At 34.5% G+C, this 22,067-nt stretch overlaps 1 protein-coding gene across 4 annotated transcripts in view; it reads left to right on the plus strand.

Annotated features, from left to right (window-relative positions):
- LOC145265396 (intraflagellar transport protein 140 homolog) overlaps window positions 1-22,067 on the plus strand; it is a 159,238-nt gene that overhangs the window by 71,609 nt on the left and 65,562 nt on the right. For all 4 annotated transcript variants that reach the window (XM_080121217.1, XM_080121214.1, XM_080121215.1 and 1 more), the window contains exons 19-21: window positions 8,583-8,797; window positions 11,528-11,705; window positions 15,337-15,420. In XM_080121217.1, coding sequence (XP_079977343.1) covers window positions 8,583-8,797; window positions 11,528-11,705; window positions 15,337-15,420 — 477 coding nt within the window. The remainder of the gene's footprint in view (window positions 1-8,582; window positions 8,798-11,527; window positions 11,706-15,336; window positions 15,421-22,067) is intronic.

Below are 22,067 nucleotides of genomic sequence, written 5' to 3' on the forward strand. Positions count from 1 at the left end.
ATCAATTTAACTTTTCACTTGCGATTTTGAATAGATCGTAAATTGTTGACAATCAAGTCTGTACGTCTTTTTAGAGGAACGTCTAAACACAAATGTGAAATATTTGTCCATAAAATAAAACAATATTACAAAATAGAGCAGAAAAATATTAAAATTCAAGCAATCATTGAAATAAAAAAACAAAAAAATGGAGCCGTTATAGCACATTATATACAATGAAAAAATATCTACATTGTATAAATTTTATTTAGGACTCATAAATGGAAATTTATTGAAACTTATTTCACGTAAACTCTAAAAGTGGATTGCGTGAAATGTATTTTGGTATTTACTTTCAAGCAACTTAGTTTTGTTTTAAACATGTTTTTATCGAATTTAAAAAGACAAAACACTAAGTTATTGAAAATGAAAATTTATTGAATACTAAAATAATACAGAAATGTCTACATTGAAAAAGTAGGCTAAGATGTCTAAAATTCTAACACAAGCAGTATGTATGTCCGATCAAAATGCTGAATATAAATAATGCTACTAAGACAAAGCTTTTTTTCTTTAACTTTCTCAACCACCAATGGCGATGGATAATAGCATCTTACCTAAAAGTTGATCATTAAAGCTTCCTGGCCTAACTTTCACAGACATCATCGAATGGGATCAAATAGATTGAGGACATTACCAGGGCTGCTGCAAAGAAGGTAGCTCCGTCTATCACACTAGGTAACCCTAATCCATCTGCCAATATCCTATATTTCTATAAAGCCACCATTTACCTATGCATGGAATATTGTTGCCACATCTGAACTGGAGCATCAACCACAATCTCTCCCTATTAAATAGGATCCAAAAAATAAAGGTCTCCAATGAAATGAATATGGGTACATTCAGGTCTTCTTGCAAGTTTATGATTGGCTGGTTAAGCCATAAATGCCAACTAATGGAGTCACCTGGGAGAGACGTCGAGAGGTATGTAAATCTCACACTAGGAACACCAGCTTCGACTACAATGCTCGTGCAGTATGCCGACTTATTAGATTATTACTCAAAACTGTTCATTACTTTATTACTCAAGACATGTTCAGCTACTTCAAACAATATATATCCCTTTCGCGGGACATACTTGTGGCAACATGGATTCAAAATGAACTCACAAGTTTAGAAGAAAAAAGCTATTTCAACCTTGCAAGTTAAAAAAAAAATCAAACTAACAACCAATTTTAGACTTATCATTATTTACAGAAAGTGAGTAATTTTTGTCCAAGTTTTCACCAAACCGAAGGCCAAAAAAATTAGATTTAGAATTCTTAGTATTATAGGATCCAAATGTTATGCTGCTAAAGGTAATGGGGGAATTCCAGCGTCTAATAAATATTAAAAAAAAAAACAATTGGACTGAAGATACACAGATATCATGGATACAGACTGAAGACAAACCTCGAATCCAAATAAAGAAGAAAATATTATGTGCAGTGTATGTGGTGGAAACCATATAAAAAAGGACTGCTTCTTTAATGCTTAAATTGTGGGCATTTAGGCCATAAAAGTTTGCATTGTCTGATAAAATGGAGGTAAGTAAAAACAAAGTTGCTATTGAAAATAAACATACTTTTGGCTAAAAACGAAATAAAGGAGAGTCAAAGAAGAAAATACCTAAATATAAAAATAAATGGGTAAACTGTAAAATTATTACTCCATTCAGAAAGTGATATCTCGGTAATAACCAAACAAACTTGAAAAATAAATAGGTTTTCCATGTTTAACAAACACAGAAAAAAGTACCAGAGGAATATCAGGTACGAAATTAAAATTCAAACATTTCATTCATAGGAAAAAATCATAAATCAAAACTGAATGATTTCTGATTCAGAAAATCTTTTTGGTCTGGTCTATATTGTATTGTTTAACTTATAGGAATTGCTGATTAATTCTTTCTGTAACAAAATTAATGTTATAGAGAAAAATAAGATGAAGTAAGCAGAAAGGTTTATTACAGATTTGAAAAGTGAATTATGCAGTGCTCATAAATGAATCTTATTACTTGATCCTTGTGGACAGCTTCACTAAGTGGTCAGAAATTAAGTACACACATTTGACTATAACATACAATAAACACTCTTAACAAATTTTTTAGTTGTTTTGGACTCCCAAAAACCTTAGTCATCAACAATGGAACCCAGTTCACGGAAAGAGATTTTAAGGAATTCTGCAAATCATTGTCCATTGATCATATGACAATGTCAGTATACTATCCAAGATCGAATAGACAGACAAAAAAAAATTGTGGACGCGTTTAAATGAGCTCTGGAGAAGAATCATGGTGTGGACACAAATGAAAGAAGTATTCAAATTTTTGTCAGTTTACAGAATCACACCAAACCTGAATATGACATTACATTTATCGCCAGTGCATTAATGATTGCAAGAAAAATATGCTCTGTGTTTGATAGGCTGTTGCCTATTCCAGCGAATCTCGAACAAGTGGTTCAGTGGGAGAAGACGTGGCTGATTACCTTTAATGCATCTAAAACCAAACTCTTATCTTTATATCATCAATGCTCTGATCCTCATCTGGCATCAATTGAAATGGATGGCTCTCGTCTAGGAGAAGCCCCATGTTTTGACAAGCTTCTGGGCTTGACCTTCACTCCTGATCTGAAATGGAAAACGTACATCAAGTCTGTTGCCAAGGTCGCTGGAAAGATGGTGGGATCATTCTACCGCTCCAGAAGATGTCTCACTACTGATGCAATTCTCTATCTATATAAAAGCCAAGTACGCCCAAGGATGAAATACTGCTGCCATATCTGGACAGGAGCTGCTAAAAACAGCCTATCCTGTCTTGACAGAGTACAAAATAGACTTCGTGGCTTAGTGGGGGATGCCCTTTTCTCTTCCCTGCAACCTCTCTCCCACAGAAGAGATGTTGCGAGCCTATCCTTGTTTTATCATTATTTCCATGGCAGGTGCTCATCCGAACTCCAATCTCTGGTACCCCCTCGCCAATCTTTTACAAAAAACACCCGTCTAGCTGAATCCACTGTCAAAAACTTTCCCCACTCTTTATCTATGCTTAAATCAAAACGTATATTCCATGAACAAAGCTTCTTTCTTAGAACTGCACACCTGTGGAACTCTGTTCCGTCTGTCTGCTTCCCTCCTGACTACAACTTGGATGACTTCAAGTCCAACGTAAACAAACAAATTCCTGATGAACCGCCCCCTTAAGTAAACACTTTAAATATCCACACTAACATACTGTACTAAAAATAACTCTTATCCCTGAGTGGCTTCCGGGTCTTGATAAGTGGTGACCACCTTGAAAAAAAAATGTTAAATAGTTACTTTGATGTTGGAAATTAGAGAAAAAAGAGATGAGTTCATCTATTAAAAAAGAAAGATATATATATATATATATATATATATTATATTACAGACATAAAAGACATTTATTTATATCCATTCCAAGAATACAACAGCAACAACTGTTTCAACTGTTTAATTAGTACAATCATTTCATAGATGAATTAGACTTTGATTCATACCAAGTCTTTTCATTGGCACAGTTATCTTCAAGTTTAATGTGAACAAATACTTGTCAAGCAGTCATCTGGGATAATTAAATAATTTTCTGCCCATCACAACCACTGTTTTTGGTCCTCTTTTGGAAGCAATCATCATTCAACTCACGACTTCTTTAATCCCTATCCTCAAGTGGCTTCCGAACCTTGATATGCGATCACACATTAGTAAAGAATATATATATATATTATAATAAAGTTGTATTTCTGTTTTTTTTTTGTTCACAATTTAATTACTGAAAATGGATTTGTATAGTTTGATTCCAACATGATTTCTATATATACTATTTATTCAAAAGAAATCTACATTCAATGAGTAACCTCATTTGCATATTATATTAAAGACAATCTATTTTGATAATTAGTTTGATGTTATTATTTGTTGTAATAGAACTGTTTTAATTGTTCTATTTAGAAATATTGCATGATGTTGATTTAATTTATTTTTGATTTAATTTATATTTAATTTATTTTCAATTATTAATAGCTGACAAAACAATAGTTGCATTTAAAACCGGAAGTAAGCTTATTTATTTAAGGTATGTGAGTTATTTCCCCTTTAAGCGATGAGAGTTACTTTGTGTTTGATTTTAATAGACCAAGATGGACTTTCTCTCCCACTCTCCCTCGACCCAAGACTGCACCATAATAAACAACGTATCTGACAGCATAGGCACAGCACTCTCCTTCGACACTAGCGCCCAAGTACATGTATTTGGTGATTTTAATGTCCATCACAAAAACTGGCTTGGATTCTCTACTTACACAGATGCAGCGGGCAGCGCAACTCATAGCTTCTCTATATCTCACTCCCTATCACAAATTGTTACTTTTCCAACCCGTTTTCCTGATCAGGAAGAACAACACGCATCACTTTTAGATCTGTTTTTGACCACAGTTCCTGATGATTGTATAACGAAAGCCGACAGCCCACTTGGGAACACTGATCATGCAGTGATAATGGTTGAAATCGCCCTAAACTCTAGACCCAAAACTGAAGAGCCAGTGCTCAAAACAACGAGATATTATAAAAAGGCTGACTGGGAAGCCATCAAAGATCTTATCAGAGACGCCCCATGGGGAAATATTTTTTCTCTTCCTGCTGAACAGTGTGCAAACGAGACTACTGAATGGTTCAAAACTGCAATCGAAGCGCATGTTCCCATGCGGAAATTCTATAGCAAGCCCCACTCTCCCCAATGGTTTACTTCGACTTGCACAACTGCCATTGCTCAAAGGCAGCATGCATTCCGCAGGTTTAACTGACATAAGTCCAGTTCAAACAGACAGAAGTACATAGAAGCTAGAAGTAACATTAAGAAAGAAATAGCGACAGCTAAGTGCGAATTTACGAAAACCACTAAAAAACGCATCGAAGCACAAAAACTAGGAACTCGTGACTTCTGGAAAATCTACAACAGTGTAGTAAATAATGGGCAATCAACAATTCCCCCACTAACCAACAATCACGAGGTTGTTTGCTCAGCAACTGAAAAGGTTAACATGCTTGCCAGTCGGTTTGCCTCAAACTCCACACTGGACCCTTCCAACCACCCCCTACCTCAATTTCCTATGCGGACAGACGCCATGCTAGACGATCTGAAAATCACCCCTGCTCAGGTGCACGCTATCATAAAAAACCTTGACACTTCAAAAGCATGTGGACCCGATCTCATCCCAGCTGTGCTATTAAAAAAGTGCTCAGCCGAAGTAGCCCCAGTTTTCTCCAAACTCTACAACAAATGCCTTAATGAATCTTGCTTTCCGGGCTGTTGGAAAACTGCTTCTGTGGTACCAGTATTCAAGACTTCTGGCGAAAGAACTGACCCATTAAATTATCGCCCTATTAGCCTCCACCCACTTTTTGCCAAAATATTTGAGACCTTAATTAATCATGCTCTAGTCCAGCACCTTACAGATGCTTAACTTCTGACCGACCAACAATATGGATTTAGACAAGCCCGTTCCAGAGCAGACATCCTCACTGTAATCTCTGAACGCATATATTATTCACTGGACAAAGCGGGAGAGGGCAGAGTGGTATCTCTAGATATATCTAAGGCTTTTGACAGGGTATGGCATGAGGGTCTCCTCAGGAAGATTAGATCATACGGTATCACTGGTAGAATACTTAGCATAATTAAATCCTTCTTAGATAAGAGAAAAATCCAGGTTGTCCTTGATGGTAGTACATCTAAACAATACGACAAAATTGCCTCTGAGATGGGTATATATGCTGATAACACCACACTCTATAGCAGGCACAACAGGAAAGCAAATGAACATATATCTAAAGTAATGGCAGAAACACTAGAGGATGACCTCCAATCAGTAGTGGAATGGGGACAAAAATGGATGGTCACGCCAAGACTAAACTAGTTTCATTCAATAATTACAAGAAACCTTCTCTACCACCTATAGCAATGGCCAACGACTCTTTATCTGAGAGTACGTCTTTCAAGCTCCTTGGCCTAACGTTCACAGGAAACATGAGTTGGAACAATTACATCAAGGGCATTGCCAGGGCCGCTGCAAGGAAGGTGGGCTATCTCTACCATGCTAGAAAACTACTAACACCCGAAAGTATCCTGTACCTCTATAAGGCAACCATTCGCCCATGTATGGAGTATTGCTGTCATATTTTGGCTGGTGCATCGGCTACTAATCTCTCGCTCCTTGACAGGGTTCAAAAGAGAGTCGCAAATCTGATAGGCCCTAAACTGGCATCTAAGCTTCAGCCTCTGTCCCATCGACGAAACGTTGCATCCCTCTGCCTGTTCTATAAGTATTTTAATGGTGAATGCTCTGATGAACTGCAAGCACTTATGCCCCCATGACGTGAACACCCTCGACAGACCCGACAAGCTGTAAAATCCCACCCCCACACTGTAGAGATCCCTAGATGTAAAAGATCTTTCTACTCCAGTAGTTTCTTCCCCAGAACCGCTAGACTTTGGAATTCCATTCCAGGTCACTGCTTCCCCAACTGTACTGACATGCAGAAGTTATAGTGCAATGTGAACCAACATCTTGCTGCCCAAGTCCCTACATAGTACCCCAGTAGTTGTTTCCCCTGATAGTAGCCCCCTACACCAAAGTGGCAATGTGCCTTGTTTGGGGTGAAAATGTAATAAAAAAAAAAAAATTTAAAAAAAAAAAAGTTTCATTTCACATTTCATAAGATAGGATATTCAGTGTATCTTAAATAGTATGTGACTAATCCTTCCACTTGGCAATATATTTTGACAGGGCACCACCGCTATCTACAGCTAGTGTATATATATATATATATATATATATATATATATAATAAAATTCTTCCAATTACGTGATTTCCTTGGATTTTACTTGTGCAAATGGAAACTCAATTAACTTTCTTGGAGTTATATTTTTGGATTATACCGTCATTGGATTATTTACCTTTCACCAGACTATCCATTCACGTGTAATCACCTTTTTCTTCACCATATACCCTCTGCTCCACTTTTTGTTATCAAGTAAGATCTTTGACTTACTTGTTGTTTCATCAAATACTTTTGTATGCAAAATCCGATCCTGCATTTTGCTAATTCCTGCCCTCTGATGAGAAGGAAAGTATTTCTTCGAAACTCCACGGATTAAGGACTATCCACTTATCAAGTGTTTCCTTTTCAGATTAAATATGTTTTTAACTCTTTTTCAAAGTGTTTTTTAACATGTTTTATTAACTGTTTGCTCCTATATATATATATATATATATATATATATATATATATATATATATATATATATTTTTTTTTTCTTTTGAGCTTTTAGTAAAGAAAAAAATGTTGCTTATATTCTATACTAACAGTTCCACCCAGCTTTGCTCAGACCCTATGTACTGTTCATAACTTTATGTGCATATGTATATATTAAAAAATGTGAATATATACGGCAATGCCTTTCTATATAATAGGCTTCCTTAACTACCATTGAGAAAAGTTGGTAGATACCGCAGACGTCAAATTTGTTTTTAACTTTGACCCCAATTTTGCACCCTTAACATTTATTGTTTTGGGTTCAAATAAAATTAACATATTTGACCCATGTCCAAATAACCTACATCTTAAAGTTCAAGTGTTTTGACCGAAAAATGGCCGAAGGAGTTTGGTAGAGTCTGTAAGGTCAACTTTGCAAACTTTGACCACTTGCCAGCCAAATTTTTGCCTCAAAACTGATTAAATAGCTTGCTGCATGTCTGAATACGCTTTATATAAAATTTCAAATGTTTAGACCCAAAATTGGCTTAATAGTTTGCTAGAGACAGCAAAGGTAAAATCTTTTGAACTTTGACTCCTTGGAAACCAGATTTTCAGCAAATGAATGATGAAAAAGCTTGCCCTATGTCTGAATACACTTTATGTAAAATTTCAAATGTTTAGACCAAAAATTGGCTGAGTAATTTGGTAGAAACAGCAGAGGTCAATTTTTTTAAAACTTTGATCCCAATTATGACCCTTTAATATTTATTATTTTGGGTTCAAATCAAATTATAAAGTTAGATCAATGTCCACGTAACCTATATCTAAAATTTCAAGTGTTTAGACCCAAAATTGGCAGAGGAGTTTGGTAGAGTTCTCAAAAGTCAAATCATTGAACTTTGACCCCTTCACAGCAAAATTTCTGGCCGAAAACCAATTAAAAAGATTTTCCCAAATCTAGAGTGTGTAGACCGAAAAGTGACAGTTATTTGGTAGGAAAGTGTACACAGACAGACAGACAGACATTTTCACTTTTATAGATATATATATTTTCTACAATATGAACAATTGTTTTTGTAATCCAATGAGATTGGCTACCAATCGAAAAATCACTGTGGCAGTGTTGCTTTTGTACATGTTTGCATGAATAAAAAATTTAATACATGTATTATATGCTTTTAGTAGAGAGTTACTGGAAATAAATACACCTCTACTGAATGTCTCTTATTTTCTGTTTTCCTATGCACATGTACTCTTCTAACTTTTGTAGATTTTATTCTTCTAGGCGGGTGAAGATGGAGAAGGATCTTGTCCTAGTGAGAATGCCGACATCCAAAAGGAGAGTGCCATCTCATCACATGTTACTCGACTCACGATGCAGGATTTTGTTGGTTTGGAATCGAGTGACAAAAAGACACAAGATGCAATGATGGATTTTCGTTTCCATTTGGCGATTGGAAATTTAGACGAAGCGTTTAAAGCAATCAAACTCATTAAAAGGTCAGCCATTTTTTTTTTTGTTTACTACTTTTTTACAATTCATCAAACCTTTTTCAGCTGGAAATATTTGTGTAAATGATTCATTGGAAGTTATTTACCCATAACGTTTTAGTGTAGAGAAAAATGAATGTTCAATTTTGTATGACATTTAAGTTTAACTACTTTACTAAACAGAATAATGAATGATCAGTTTGATATAATGACAAGACTGCTTATGAAATTAGCACTCAAAATACTTGCAAATTGCTTCAGTTCCCTCTTTAATAAAGATCTGTGTGTGCGTGTATATGTAGCATATGAAATATATAAACTTTGAATAAACAGATAAAACTGTTTTTCAAACACATTAAAGATCCAAAAATATTTTATTAAAAGAAGGAAGAAAAATAGTATTCAATTTCTTTTTTTTTTCTTTTTTTAAAATGAAAACATTTCAAGAAATTGACTCATATTTTCCTTCTTTTAATAAAATATTTTGCATCTTCACCATGTACTGCAGGTTGTAACAATAAAATTGTTTCCATAGAAAAGACGACATGATTCCATTTCCATTTGATGAAAACCAGTTTTCTTTTTTTGTTGGAGACCACCTACTAGTTTGCCAGTTGTGTACAAATCCTAAGAGCGATAGGAGCCTTCTATCATGTCTGAAAGTGACACAATGTTCAACGAACAAGATCGAAGATGTGCTGCTGTATAACTTATGCTCTTTACTGATCCAACTTATGACAACAGGACCATTGCCTGAAAATGCTTTGCTGGATTATCATGAATAACAGGGATATGTCCAGGGTGATGAAAACAAAATTTTTGGCCACAGTTATGGTCTTTGGTTTCAAGTGAGGGCCACATCATGTCACCTCACATCTTCAAAGTCGGCTTGAAAGTCAACACCAAAGTGTACCTGGATGTGCTGAAGAGTGTGGTGATCCCCTGGTGCAATCAGGTGGCCGCTGGCAGACCCTGGGTGTGGCAGCAGGCTCCGTGCTGGCCCAAAAGTCTAAGAGACTCAGGCTTGGCTTCAGGAGTGCTACAACTTTGTACCCTTTGCTCACTGGCCCCCTTCCTCCCCGACCTGAACCTGCTGGACTACTTTGCTTGGTCATACGTAAAGAACATAACACTAAAGCCAGCCTGATCACTGCCATCCACCAAGTATTCACCAAGTTCCTGCTGGCACTTTTGGAAAAAGCATGCTCCCAGTTTCAGGCCTGTATCGAGACGATAATTGAAGCTGAAAGCAGCTACATTGAATAGATGTCAGCTCTACAACATAATCAAGTTACCTGAATTGATTTTTTTTCAATAAAAGTTTTAAAATAAAGCTGTAGTGTTATTTTCTTTAGGGTGGCAAATTTATATTTTCTACCGTGTAAAAAGTTTTATCTGTTAATTCAAAGATTTTAAATTCCTAATGATGCATCCAAAACCTTTTAATACTTATTTATATATATATATATATATATATATATATATATATTTTTTTTTTTTTAAAGACACCATGAATGATGCAAGAACGACTTCAGAGTTATGACAAAGATTTATTATTTTTTAATGAAAAATAAATCAAATATTTCAGTCGGCATACAACTTTCATCAATGAATTATAGAAATTTTTCTCTTTTCTTATTATCGATTATTAATGGTAAATATTGATGACAGATGACTATGAATTCTCTTGTTGTTAGAAACTGTATTAATGTCTATTTCATATGTAGATTTATGCTGGCACGTTTTAGTTTATAACTCAATATATATATATATATATATATAGTCTTTGAAGTTTTTAACCTTTAAAACTATACAAAAAAATATTTTTTATCATTCGTTAGAAAACCAACTAGTCAGTAAGTCATCTAACCACTTGCAATCACTGCATCAACTCGCTCTTGAATTTACTATAGTACTAATAATTCATTTTTCAAGGGATCATCAGTTGTTTACCATGAAACACTGTTTTGGGGATTTATATATATATAATGTAGTCTGTGAAAATTTTTAATTTGACCAAGACTATTTATTCAAAGCAAAACAACATCCAATAAAGAGCATGTCTTGCCAGGGTAAATAGAGAGATATATTCGATAAATAAAATATAAGTAAACATTACTTTCTGATGTTCAGAAAGCCTGGTGTTGTGACCAGAAGAAACATCTAACAGAAACAACGTCAGAGTCATAACCACCATACGGTGGCACGAAGGAAAATATCCAGTTGAAAATCTGCACTTCATTAGAATTGAGATCTATTTTTAGTTTTCAGAAGTAGAAAAGTGCATTCTCCTGTGTCTTGGTATAATTCAGTGAAGATAACTTGGCTATGGTTCAAGGAATAATATTTTTTAATATTCTGACATTGGCATAGATGATCTGTAATGTGGCATCTGATCAAAGCCAACACAAAGCATTACATTTGCCCAAAATAGAAATTATCGTAAGGATGAATCGGTTATACTGTTATGTTCATATGGAGCATTTGTTTTCCTGGATACGCCATTGCAGAAGCATGGATGTTTTGAATTGTAGGAAGGTTGGTCATCCAAGGAAAACTTGGAAACGAGTGATTAGATAGAACCGAACAGAGTAGAATTTGCTGAACCATGGGTCTTGAAGAATGAGCGAAATGGAAATTTAATTTTTAAAAAGAGAAAGGGAGAGAAGTACATACTTCAGATTAATTTTGATAATTTTCTCTCATAAAATATATTTTTTTTACTTTGCTTTTTTGCAGTGAAGCTGTGTGGGAGAACATGGCCCGAATGTGTGTTAAAACGCAACGTTTGGATGTAGCCAAGGTTTGCTTGGGTAAGATGGGTCACGCACAAGGGGTAAGAGCACTGAACAGAGCCATAGCAGAACCAGAACTTGAAGCCAGAGTTGCAATGTTAGCCTTGCATCTCAATATGGTCGTAAGTTGTAACATTTTTTGTTTTCTTTAAACCTTTAAAACCTAAGAGCATTGCCAAGGCTGCTGCAAAGAAGGTGGGCTCTCTCTACCGTGCTAGAAAGCTACTTATGCCTGAAAATATCCTGTACCTCTACAAGGCCACCATTCACCCATGTATGGAGTACTGTTGTTACATTTGGGCTGGTGCATCTGCTACTAGTCTCTCACTCCTGGACAGGGTTCAAAAGAGTCACTAACCTGATAGGTCCTGAACTGTCCCATCAACGAGATGTTGCACCTCTCTGCCTGTTCTACAAGTGCTTTAATGGTGAATGCTCTGACGAACTACAAGCACTTGTACTCTCTCAACGTAAATACTCCCGACAAACCCGACAAGCAGCTAAATTCCACCCCTTCACAGTAGAGATCTCTAGGTGTAAGAAAGCCTTCTACTCCAATAGTTTCTTCCCTAGAACTGCTAGACTTTGGAACTCCCTTCCAGGATCCTGCTTTCCCAGCTGTACTGACTTGCAGAAGTTCAAGTGTAATGTGAACAGCTATCTTGTTGCTCACCTCCCTTCATAATATTCCTGCAACTTATGTCCCAGATTTTCTACTTCAAAGTGGCACTGTGCCTTGTTTGGGATGAAAATTGAACAAAAAATTTAAAAAAAAACTCTTTAATGGGTAAATTTGGAAGGTGGCAGTTGAGACCCAAAAGGTGTTGGAAAGAATGGATCATTATGTTGTGCATCGATCACACGAAGATTTAATTAGGAATTTATAGAAATTCTTTTGGATTATTCAGCCTACTTTTCTTGTCTTGGATGTTATTCTTGCAACGTTTCAGTTGATGAAACCTTTAACTTTCTTTAGGTGCATCTTGTCAAATTCTAGGTATTATTCTATCAAACTCAGGAATAGTGATGTGGCGATTCCAATATTTTTCCCAAATTTGATACAATTACAATTGCAGATTTTGTTCTAGATTCTTGATTATTATGATACAGATTCTAAAATCACATAAAAAATTAGAATTTTATGAAAGGGGGCAAGGTTATTAATTCCTAATCTACTTTTAAAGTTAAATATAATTTTCTTTCTTTATATAACAAACTTTTTAATGTTTTCTCTTTATGTATTGTATCCAAAATTTTGATAAACTTATTGTCATCTACATTTTTCATTTAAACCATTTGTGCGATTTTTTAACCTAAATTTATTATTATAATCTATAAATTTTAGCTTCACTGATAATTTAAAATCAATAAATATTTATCACTTAATCATTTCCCTGCAATAAAAAATGAAGTTTTAAACAAAAACCAAATAAAAATACATTTTTTTAGAATAAAAAAATTAGGCTAAAATTTTTCCAACTCTGATTAATCATTTAAACACTACTTGGGAATTTAGATACGGCATAATCGCGTTGACACACCGGTTCTTGTCAGATCACCGAAGTTAAGCAACATCGAGGCTAGTTAGTACCAGATGGGTGACCATTTGGGAATTCTAGGCGCTGTATGTGCTCTTCGCTTATCTTGGCATTTGTTTCCAGTCGTCCTATACATTTCACTTGCCACTGGTATTAAACAATGTTGACTCGGAGAGGTGTGGTTGGAGATTGCCAGCCCCTGCCACAAAAAATTTAACGCGCAGGCACCCCTTCGTGGGTATTCATAGTCTGTCAAAGAGTGAAGGACCCCTTTTTTTTAAACTTGGGAATTTGCACTGAATTTTGAACCAAAGATCCTTTATTTAATCCATAAGGATATATTTTTCTTATTCCATCAGTCACACCCCACCTCCGAAGACTGTCACTTATAACTGATTAGTAGGTAGATCCGGCATTGCCTGGGATTTTGTGAGGATGAATGAATGTTCAACACACCCAATACTTTTATTATTATTGAAATTGTACATTTTTCAGTCAAATCAATTGATTGCTTGCTCTAATCGGATACCCACTACAATGCACTAGCATAAAGCTTCACATAGCTTCCTGCTGTGATTAGTCCATATTACATTGTAGAGAACCTACTGTTTATTGTATGAATTATTTTTATATAACGGCTTGAATTAAAGTTTAAAATGCAAAAGTCAAGTATCATGTTTCAATTGTGCTCTGAGCAGAAACATTTATTTCGAATGTGCCCTTGTCTTATAAAATACTGACTGTTGATTTTATATGCCAGACCCTTCTGCTTTTGCAGTGATAAAACTTCTCTAATGTTAGGCTGTATAAGGGTGTTAACTTTGGTCCAAATTTGTTCTTTAATCCAATTTTTTCGATTATTGATTTTCGATACTTATTGGCGGCATTCTAATACAAAACCTATCTAAGAATACTCTCAGATACATAAAGTACATTTGTGTGAAATTTCAAATAAATTGGCCTAATTGTTTTGGGAGGGGAGGCATGTGAAGCTTCCTCCAGATGCACTCCCCGGGGGTGTTTTGACTAGAGCAGGCAATCAATTGATTTGATTGAAAAATGGGCAATTTCACTGATTTCAATGACAATAAAAATACTGGAAGTGTGGAATTTGTTAATTCAATCCTGGGCTCCCTGCTAGAGTATATATATTAGCAGAAGTACTTATTGTTGACTGAGTTCAAAAAGAGTCTTAAAAAAATGGACTCTGATTTATGAAAAGTTATGAAAAGCAGGTATGGGTGTGAAGAGATAGCTTCAAAATTTTGAGGTATCAAAAGCAAAGCAACCCCTTCAAACGAACACGAGGGGACAGTAGTGGGAATCTTTATTGACATAAATGTATACTCACTAATTAGGGTTCCCCATTATAAGTGATTCCCATAAGGCCCCACCTCCATTAGTGTGGGTGAGCGATATAACCTGTAAAAATCTCCCCCTTCCCATTGTGGGATTATTATGGCAAGTTCAGTAGCTCTACATCAAACGGTGTGAGAATGCATATTTATAAGTGACACCCCTTATTGTTATTAGTAAAGCTGACCTTTGGCAAACTGCTAACAATTAAAACGTGTTGTCACCTTCTTACTCTCAAATATATTTGTTAGACATACACACACTGCCTCCGCTCATATTCAGTAAATCAAAATGCCAGACATTGCATGCATAAGTCATTGAGGGCGGCAACCTGGGGAGTTGGGCAACAAAATGTTGGCTCACGTTTAAATTTCTGCATGTTCGTATGGTCAGAGAATTCCAAAGGCAATCAGTCCAAGAAAGGAAGCTATTAGAGCAGAAAATCTTTCAGCACCAAAGAAACTTTACAGTGAAGAGGTGGTATTTTGTTGTGAGTCAGGGAGGATAGTTTTATTGGGAGGGCGGTACAAGTCCAGTAAGTTCCTTGGAGCACATTTTATATTTGTATATTTTTAATGCCTAATATTATCATCGAAAGTGCTGATTTATTCTTTATGATTATTCAGTTTGTTGTTTTAAAAAACATATGCGAAAGTGAATCATCGCTATAAATCTAAAATATTTGTTGTTTATTTTTTAATTTTTTCCAGAGTATTGACATTTAATCGCATACAAAAATATAGGATCTCATTTTAATTTTTGATGACAGCATGCGAGCAAAAGGGTAGAATTTTACCAAACAAACTTAGTTTCATATTTAAAATTTTTTTGCTAATTTAATTTTTAAATTGTATTTCAGGATGAAGCTGAAAGTTTATTAAAAAGTTGCAAACGTTTTGACCTTCTAAACAACTTTTATCAAAATTGTGGCGAATGGAACAAGGTCAGTAAATTAGATTATTTTTTATTTAATACCATTTTTCCTCATGTTCAGGTCAGGCATTTTCTAGTATTATGCAAACTCACTCTTCACTTTTCATGGCTCAGTGTATGATTTTGTTCAATCATTTTCTTAAGTTTTTTTAATCAGCCATTTTTCCTGCAATTTAGGACATTCATGCTTCTGTAATGTTTATTCATGAGTGTAGAAGTGTAAGCCATTTTGAGCTTCCGATGGTTCGCTGTTACACACAAGTCCTGGTAGGTGACTTGTTTGTAGTAGACAGTTCCACAGAGCAAAATATTCTTACCGTGTCGAAACCCGGGAAAGAACATGTGAAATTGCTCCAGAAAAGGTTTAATATTTATGAAGCAATTCTGGTTTCTGATTGGTTGGTAGCACAACGTGAATTAATTCGATTCGTCAGTTCTTAGCAGCATCGTTTGTAAATAGAATCGTCCGACTGTGTGGGATCATACCCCATTACTCTCAAAATATTGCAACAATGAGGATGAATGTTACACATGACCATACTAACATAATCAATTCATCCTTAGGATGACTTCTACGTTACGCAAATATAGTGCTCTCAGCAAATCCTCTGATCTGACGTGTTGGGCCAGGTCAGACTTAGCATTACAAATCCATCTCATTATGGAGCTATGATTTCTTCTCTCGAACAGCCAGACTTTGGAATTCCCTTCCTGCTACCTGCTTCACTGGCTGTACTGATATGCAGAAGTTTAAATCTAACATAAACAAATATCTTGTTAATCTTTCCTAGACATGGCTCCAAATAGTAGCCCCTTATGTCCAAGTGGCGATATGCTTTGTAAAGGGGTGAACGTGAATACAAAAAAAAAAAAAAAATGGGTGAGAAAGAGTCGGATCAGAGCCCAGCATTCACTGCCATATACAGAGTATCTCGGTAAAATGTCTTTAAATTATCTCAACTTGCTACATGAATATGCCATCCAACATTTCTAGGAGATGTTTAGAAATAAAGAATGGTACTTCCAATAGGATGGACCACATCGCCACTATCACCATGATGTTACAGCCTATCTTTATGGTCACTTGCCAAACAGATGGAGAGAACGAAGAGTAAGTATTAAGTACCATCCACAATCAGTGGATTTTACCCCGTGGATTTTTTGGAGGGTGAGGAGGCATTTTAAACACAAGGTTCACATAAAAAAAAACAGCTACCATGACTGAGTTGAAAGCAGCCATTGAGGAAGGATGTGCCAGCATCCCAACTGAACTGATAAGGAAAGTTTTGAATTCAATCAGTGAGCGTTGTCAGCTGTTCCTGGACTACAATGGCCAACAACTTGAACACTTCTGATAATTAGCTCATTTCTACATTTGTTCACAGTATTTCGACGTATGAAGCTTTTCTTTATCATAATAAATGTTGATTTTATAGACATTTAAAGAGTATATACATTTTATTTGGACACCCTGTATTATGAAGCTTCCGATATAGCTGCTATATAATTTACCATGGATATAGAGAGAGTACACTCACAATGTTATCAAAGACAAAAACTCACGAAATTACACTCCGTCTGCCTTTACTCTTGTGCCTGTACTGAGTTCACATTTGTTACCTGTGCTCAGATATGCAACAATTGAAGAAGAGTGGCATGATGATCACATATTATTATATCCACAAGGACTCGTGGCGCAATGGTTAGAGTACTGGGAAAAATCAATTGTAAAAGCGATATTCTCCTGAAGGTTGAAGGTTCAATTCTCAGTATGAGTGTCTGAAAAATACAATTGCAAATTACTTAGGACCTCTATGGCTGAGGGAACAAGAGCATGCTACCCCCGTAAAGTAAATAAAGGGTTCCACTCAAAGTTCCGTCCAAATTCCCGAGTTCGACAGAAACATCCCCGAGTTCGACACGATACACCTGAAGAAGGTCAGTTATATTGACTAAAACGTTGTGAAAATCATTCTCAAGATGAGAACAGTAGTTTGATGAATCCAAATAATACAAATAACAAATCCTCATCCCCAAAATTCGGAAACGTCATATTGTTACATTATCCTCTGATCTAGGGAAAATCTGACACTCTGCATGTCACAAACAGTACAATAATCAAGTTAGATATATATGTTTACATATTTCTATGTACTGGAATTATTTCTAAACTAATTAATCAAATCAATCATTATTAATGTTGAAATACAGCTGCTAAGCATAAGGGTGGGTAACATGGGCTATATTTAGTTTTATCTAAAGGAGTTAAAAAAGAGATTGACACTCTTTGTGAAAATTTAGACATTTCAGATGTTTGTGACATTTTAACGATATTCGACATCGATTAATGTATATTCTCCAAATTTCATGACGGATACTTTTCTAGTCTTGTATATAATAAAACTGTACCTTGTAGTTTTAGGCGTTAGTTCACAGCGCACCTACTGAACTGAGAACTTCTCACCTTGGAATCAAAGCCTGACCAATACAAACACAAACAAAAGTAATCAGTTTAGAGGAAGATCAGTTTTTTGTTTTTACTGTTGATATTGCTTGCATCTTCAGAGTGATGCGGAGAAAAAAGATTGGGGCTGCAGATTTAGGGCCTCACATCTTATTTCGATCTTCTCTATAAAAATGCACAAGAGGCTTTTATGAAAATCGGATGATTTTACATTTGAATTAATTGAACTATTATCTTTATCTTGTTCACAACGTTTCGGCCGATGTAACCTCTAAGTTTCTTCAGATACATCTTTCCAACTTGGTAATCTATATGACGAACTTGGAAACCTATACAAAGTTTCAAACTAAACCCTTTAATTCATGAAAGTAGATTTTTTTTGTATTTGTTACTGTAACCAACAGAATGAAAAAGAAATGTAAACGGTAATATGCTACAAATAAATGTTACCAAAGGCAAGATAACTTACTGATAGAACGATATCCAATAATTATCGTCAATCATATAATGTTTGACCAGTATTTTGTTTAATTTTCGATTTTGGAGTGATTATCAAAGGTTTTTGTGCAATGCTTACGAGTATGGCAGTCATTTTTTTTTTTCTAACTAAACAGAGTGGACATTAGGTTTGTTTTGAGACCCCCCCCAAAAAAAAAATAACGCTTTACAATAAGTTAAAACAAATAAACTTATTTAGATAGATAGGTTTGGGATTTTGTTGTATATTGGATTTTTTTTTTGTTTGTTACAGGAACAAATATCCAATTTTTTTCGTTCTGTTAGTCATGATGGATGAAAGCGTTAATTATTGTTATTCTTAGTTATTATCGCCTGTAGAAAGGATTGAACCTTCAACCTCTAGAAGACTGTCAATTAATACTGATTGTTTCTATTTACTTTCCTCTCCACAACGTCTGTTTTTAAAATGGGGGGAAAAACAGCCACTCCAAATTGGAACGAAAATAAAAATTGCCTCAGTGCAGAAGGATTTCTAATTCACTGACTGAAGACAGAAAAAACTAAGTGCAGTATCAAAACAGATACTTCATTTTGTTCCAAGCCAAATTATTAATAAACATCTTTAATCATTACATCAAGGTCCATGATGATTGAAGGTTCAATCTTTTAATATAAATTACATCCAAAGATAAAATAAAAGAGTTCAGTTTGTATAGTTCCTGAGTTTGACATGAAAATTTCCAAGTTCAAAAAGATGCATTCAAAGAAAATTAAAGATTAAATTGACTGAAACATTGTGAAAATAGCAACCAAGTGAGAATAATAGTCCAAATAATACAAGTTTATATTTTAACAAGAGAATATTATGTTTAGAAATTTTTTAGATAAGGACTGGTAAATTTCTGAGTTATCCAGATTTCTCTTCTCATGTTGATTTGTTATATTCACAACATTCCAGTTAATGCAACCGCCAATCTTCAGATCTATCTGTTTTAATTTAGAGACCTGTTCAACCATGAAAATGTTTGTTAAACTAATAGAACCTTGATAAATAATTGTAAAATATAATTTCATACAAAATTAAATCCATCAGAATGCATTTTCTTTGTTTTTTGTATACTCATTACACTCGTTAATCTAATGCAGAAACGTATCTGTTATGTGATTTGCCCACCCTTTCTTCTTTTCTGTAACCTCTCTCACATAAATGATGTTAGTCTCAGTCTCTTTTTTATGAATTCTATTATAGTATGTGTTCTTCAGAATTTTCTGATCTATTCACTGTTCCCTTTGTTGATCCCCCGACAAAAGGCGGGGGGGGGGGGACTTGTAAATTCACCCTTGTCCGTTCGTCTGTCAACACTTTTCTCAATAACTACACCTTGGAATTTTTTTAAATTTTGCACAAACATTAAACATTATATGAGTAAAAAAGTAACGGGACAGATTTTCCAAGAAAACTCTGGTTGTACCCCTAGGGGTGCCTTTCAGGTTAAAATGGTTCAAATTGACACTTCTGTGCTTATTAAAAAAAAAAATTGATGCTTAGATTTTTATAAAACTTTCTGAAAAGTTGTAACTAACAGATTTCTATATAATTTTGTTTATCTATATTTCGTGATAACTCTTGGGTGTGCCCCAGGGGCTCTTTTAGGGCTAATAAAAACACTCCATTTTGGAGACTATTTTACCATATTTGGCCAAAATTTTCTGAGTGTCTATTTAGCAGGTTGTTTTGTACCTATTCTGTACTTTAACCTTACAATTGAATAAAAACATATCATAAAACTTTATTTAAATGTGGAAATACGATTTAAAAAAAATAGCGCGGGTCACTCTCTGCATTAGCACAAAAAAAAAAAAATCCCATATTTTAAAAATTTAAATTCATTTATATACTTACAAGTTTTTAATTTTAAATTCCTTTATTTATGTTAAGGCTTTTCACTCATGAAACATTACGTTTTAATTGTTTAGTTTCTTTTCTTTTTTTGTTTACATAAAAAAGTTTGTTTCAACTTTTTTCTAAACTGTTTCATTTTTACGACATGCCTCAACGTATTATAAAAACCCTAACCTCCCCATGTTACAAAAAAAAAACACGTCCTTCCATAAACCTCGAAAGCCGTTCTTAATATGGGGAGGTTGGGGGTGTTCATTCTGAAAGCCGTTTTAACATGGGGAAGTTAGGGGGTTTATAATATGCTGGGGCGAGTCGTAAAATTAACGAAGTTGCTATCTATTATTTATCGCACAAATTGCTTTAAATTTATTTATTTGACAAAAAAAAAAATTACATTTTTGTACTCTTTGGGCGTTGAGTTCCATGGCGACCAGCAGAAAAAAAATGATAGTCGCTACCTTAGTCCGCCACCCCACCCCGCACATAACATCTTTTATTTACTGACGTTGCCGTAACTAAACGATTATTTGTCACATTTACAAACATTTATTTATTTATTTTGAAAAAAGTTTTACTTTTTATGAATATTAAAAGAAAAATGGGTACTCATGTAGAGAGTGATCCATGCTGGAATAATAATGTTATTATTTAAAAAGCCATTCTTAATATGGGGAGGGGAGGGTGTATTGTACCTATTCTGTACTTTAACCTTGTAATTGAATAAAAAAAAAATACCATAAAACTTTAATTAAATGTGGAAATACGATTTAAAAAATAGCGCGGATCACTCTCTGCATTAGCACCGAAAAATGTTACTAAACATTTATTAATAATTTCGCACTTTTACAAACGTTTGATTTTAAATTTCTTTTTAAATGACGACTTTTATCATCTTGTTTTTTTTTTTTTTAATAGTATTTGCAGATGTGTATGTTGACAACAAATATCAGTTAAATTTTGTAAATATCCCCCTCCCAATGGTGTTTATTCCGAAATCCGTTGTTAACATGGAGAGGTTGAGGGTGTTTATTCTTAAAGCCGTTCTTAACATTTGTGGAGGTGGACCTAATGTAAAAAAAAAAAAATAAATAAATAAATTTAAAAAAAAAAATAAATCCTTTTACTGATAACTTCTCACTTTTACAAATATTTTTTAATTTACATGCGCGGATGAACAAATTGTTGGATAGTGCGAAAACAAAACGTTTTTGTAATAAACTTCGGGATAATTTTTTGGGTAAATATTTACATTTAGGTCCACCTCCACAATTTTCTTTTTTAAATGACGACTTTTATTGATAAATAAATTTACTTCTCCGCAACTTTTATTGATAAATAAATTTACTTCTCCGCAACTTTTATTGATAAATAAATCTACTTATCTGCCACGGGCACTGAACCTCTCCTTTTTTTTTTAATAGTATTTTCGGGTGGGTATGCTGACAACAAATATCAGTTAAATTTTACAAATAGTCCCCCCCCACTTCCAAATGTGGTGTTTATTCCGGAATATATTAGGAGGTGACTATAAGGTGGACCTAATCTTAAAAAAAAAAAAAAAAAAATGTTTTTTATGCGCACATAAGCAACTATTTTTTTATTAACTTTTGTTTTTACTTTTTTTATTTAAAAATTAGTAAATTTCAATGAATAGAATAATAAATCATTTATCATTAATATGTGTTTTTGGTTTTGTGTTGAATGAAACTTTTTTTTTTTTCATTACAACAATAATGAACCAATTTAAATCTTCCAGCATGCGTTTAAGGGTTACGAAATTATCAATAAATCGCTTAGTTACTAAGCCAACGTCAGTAAATAAAAAATGTTG

This window comes from Euprymna scolopes, chromosome 40 (assembly GCF_053919585.1).
Source record: "Euprymna scolopes isolate OS-2025 chromosome 40, ASM5391958v1, whole genome shotgun sequence".
NCBI lineage: Eukaryota > Metazoa > Mollusca > Cephalopoda > Sepiida > Sepiolidae > Euprymna > Euprymna scolopes.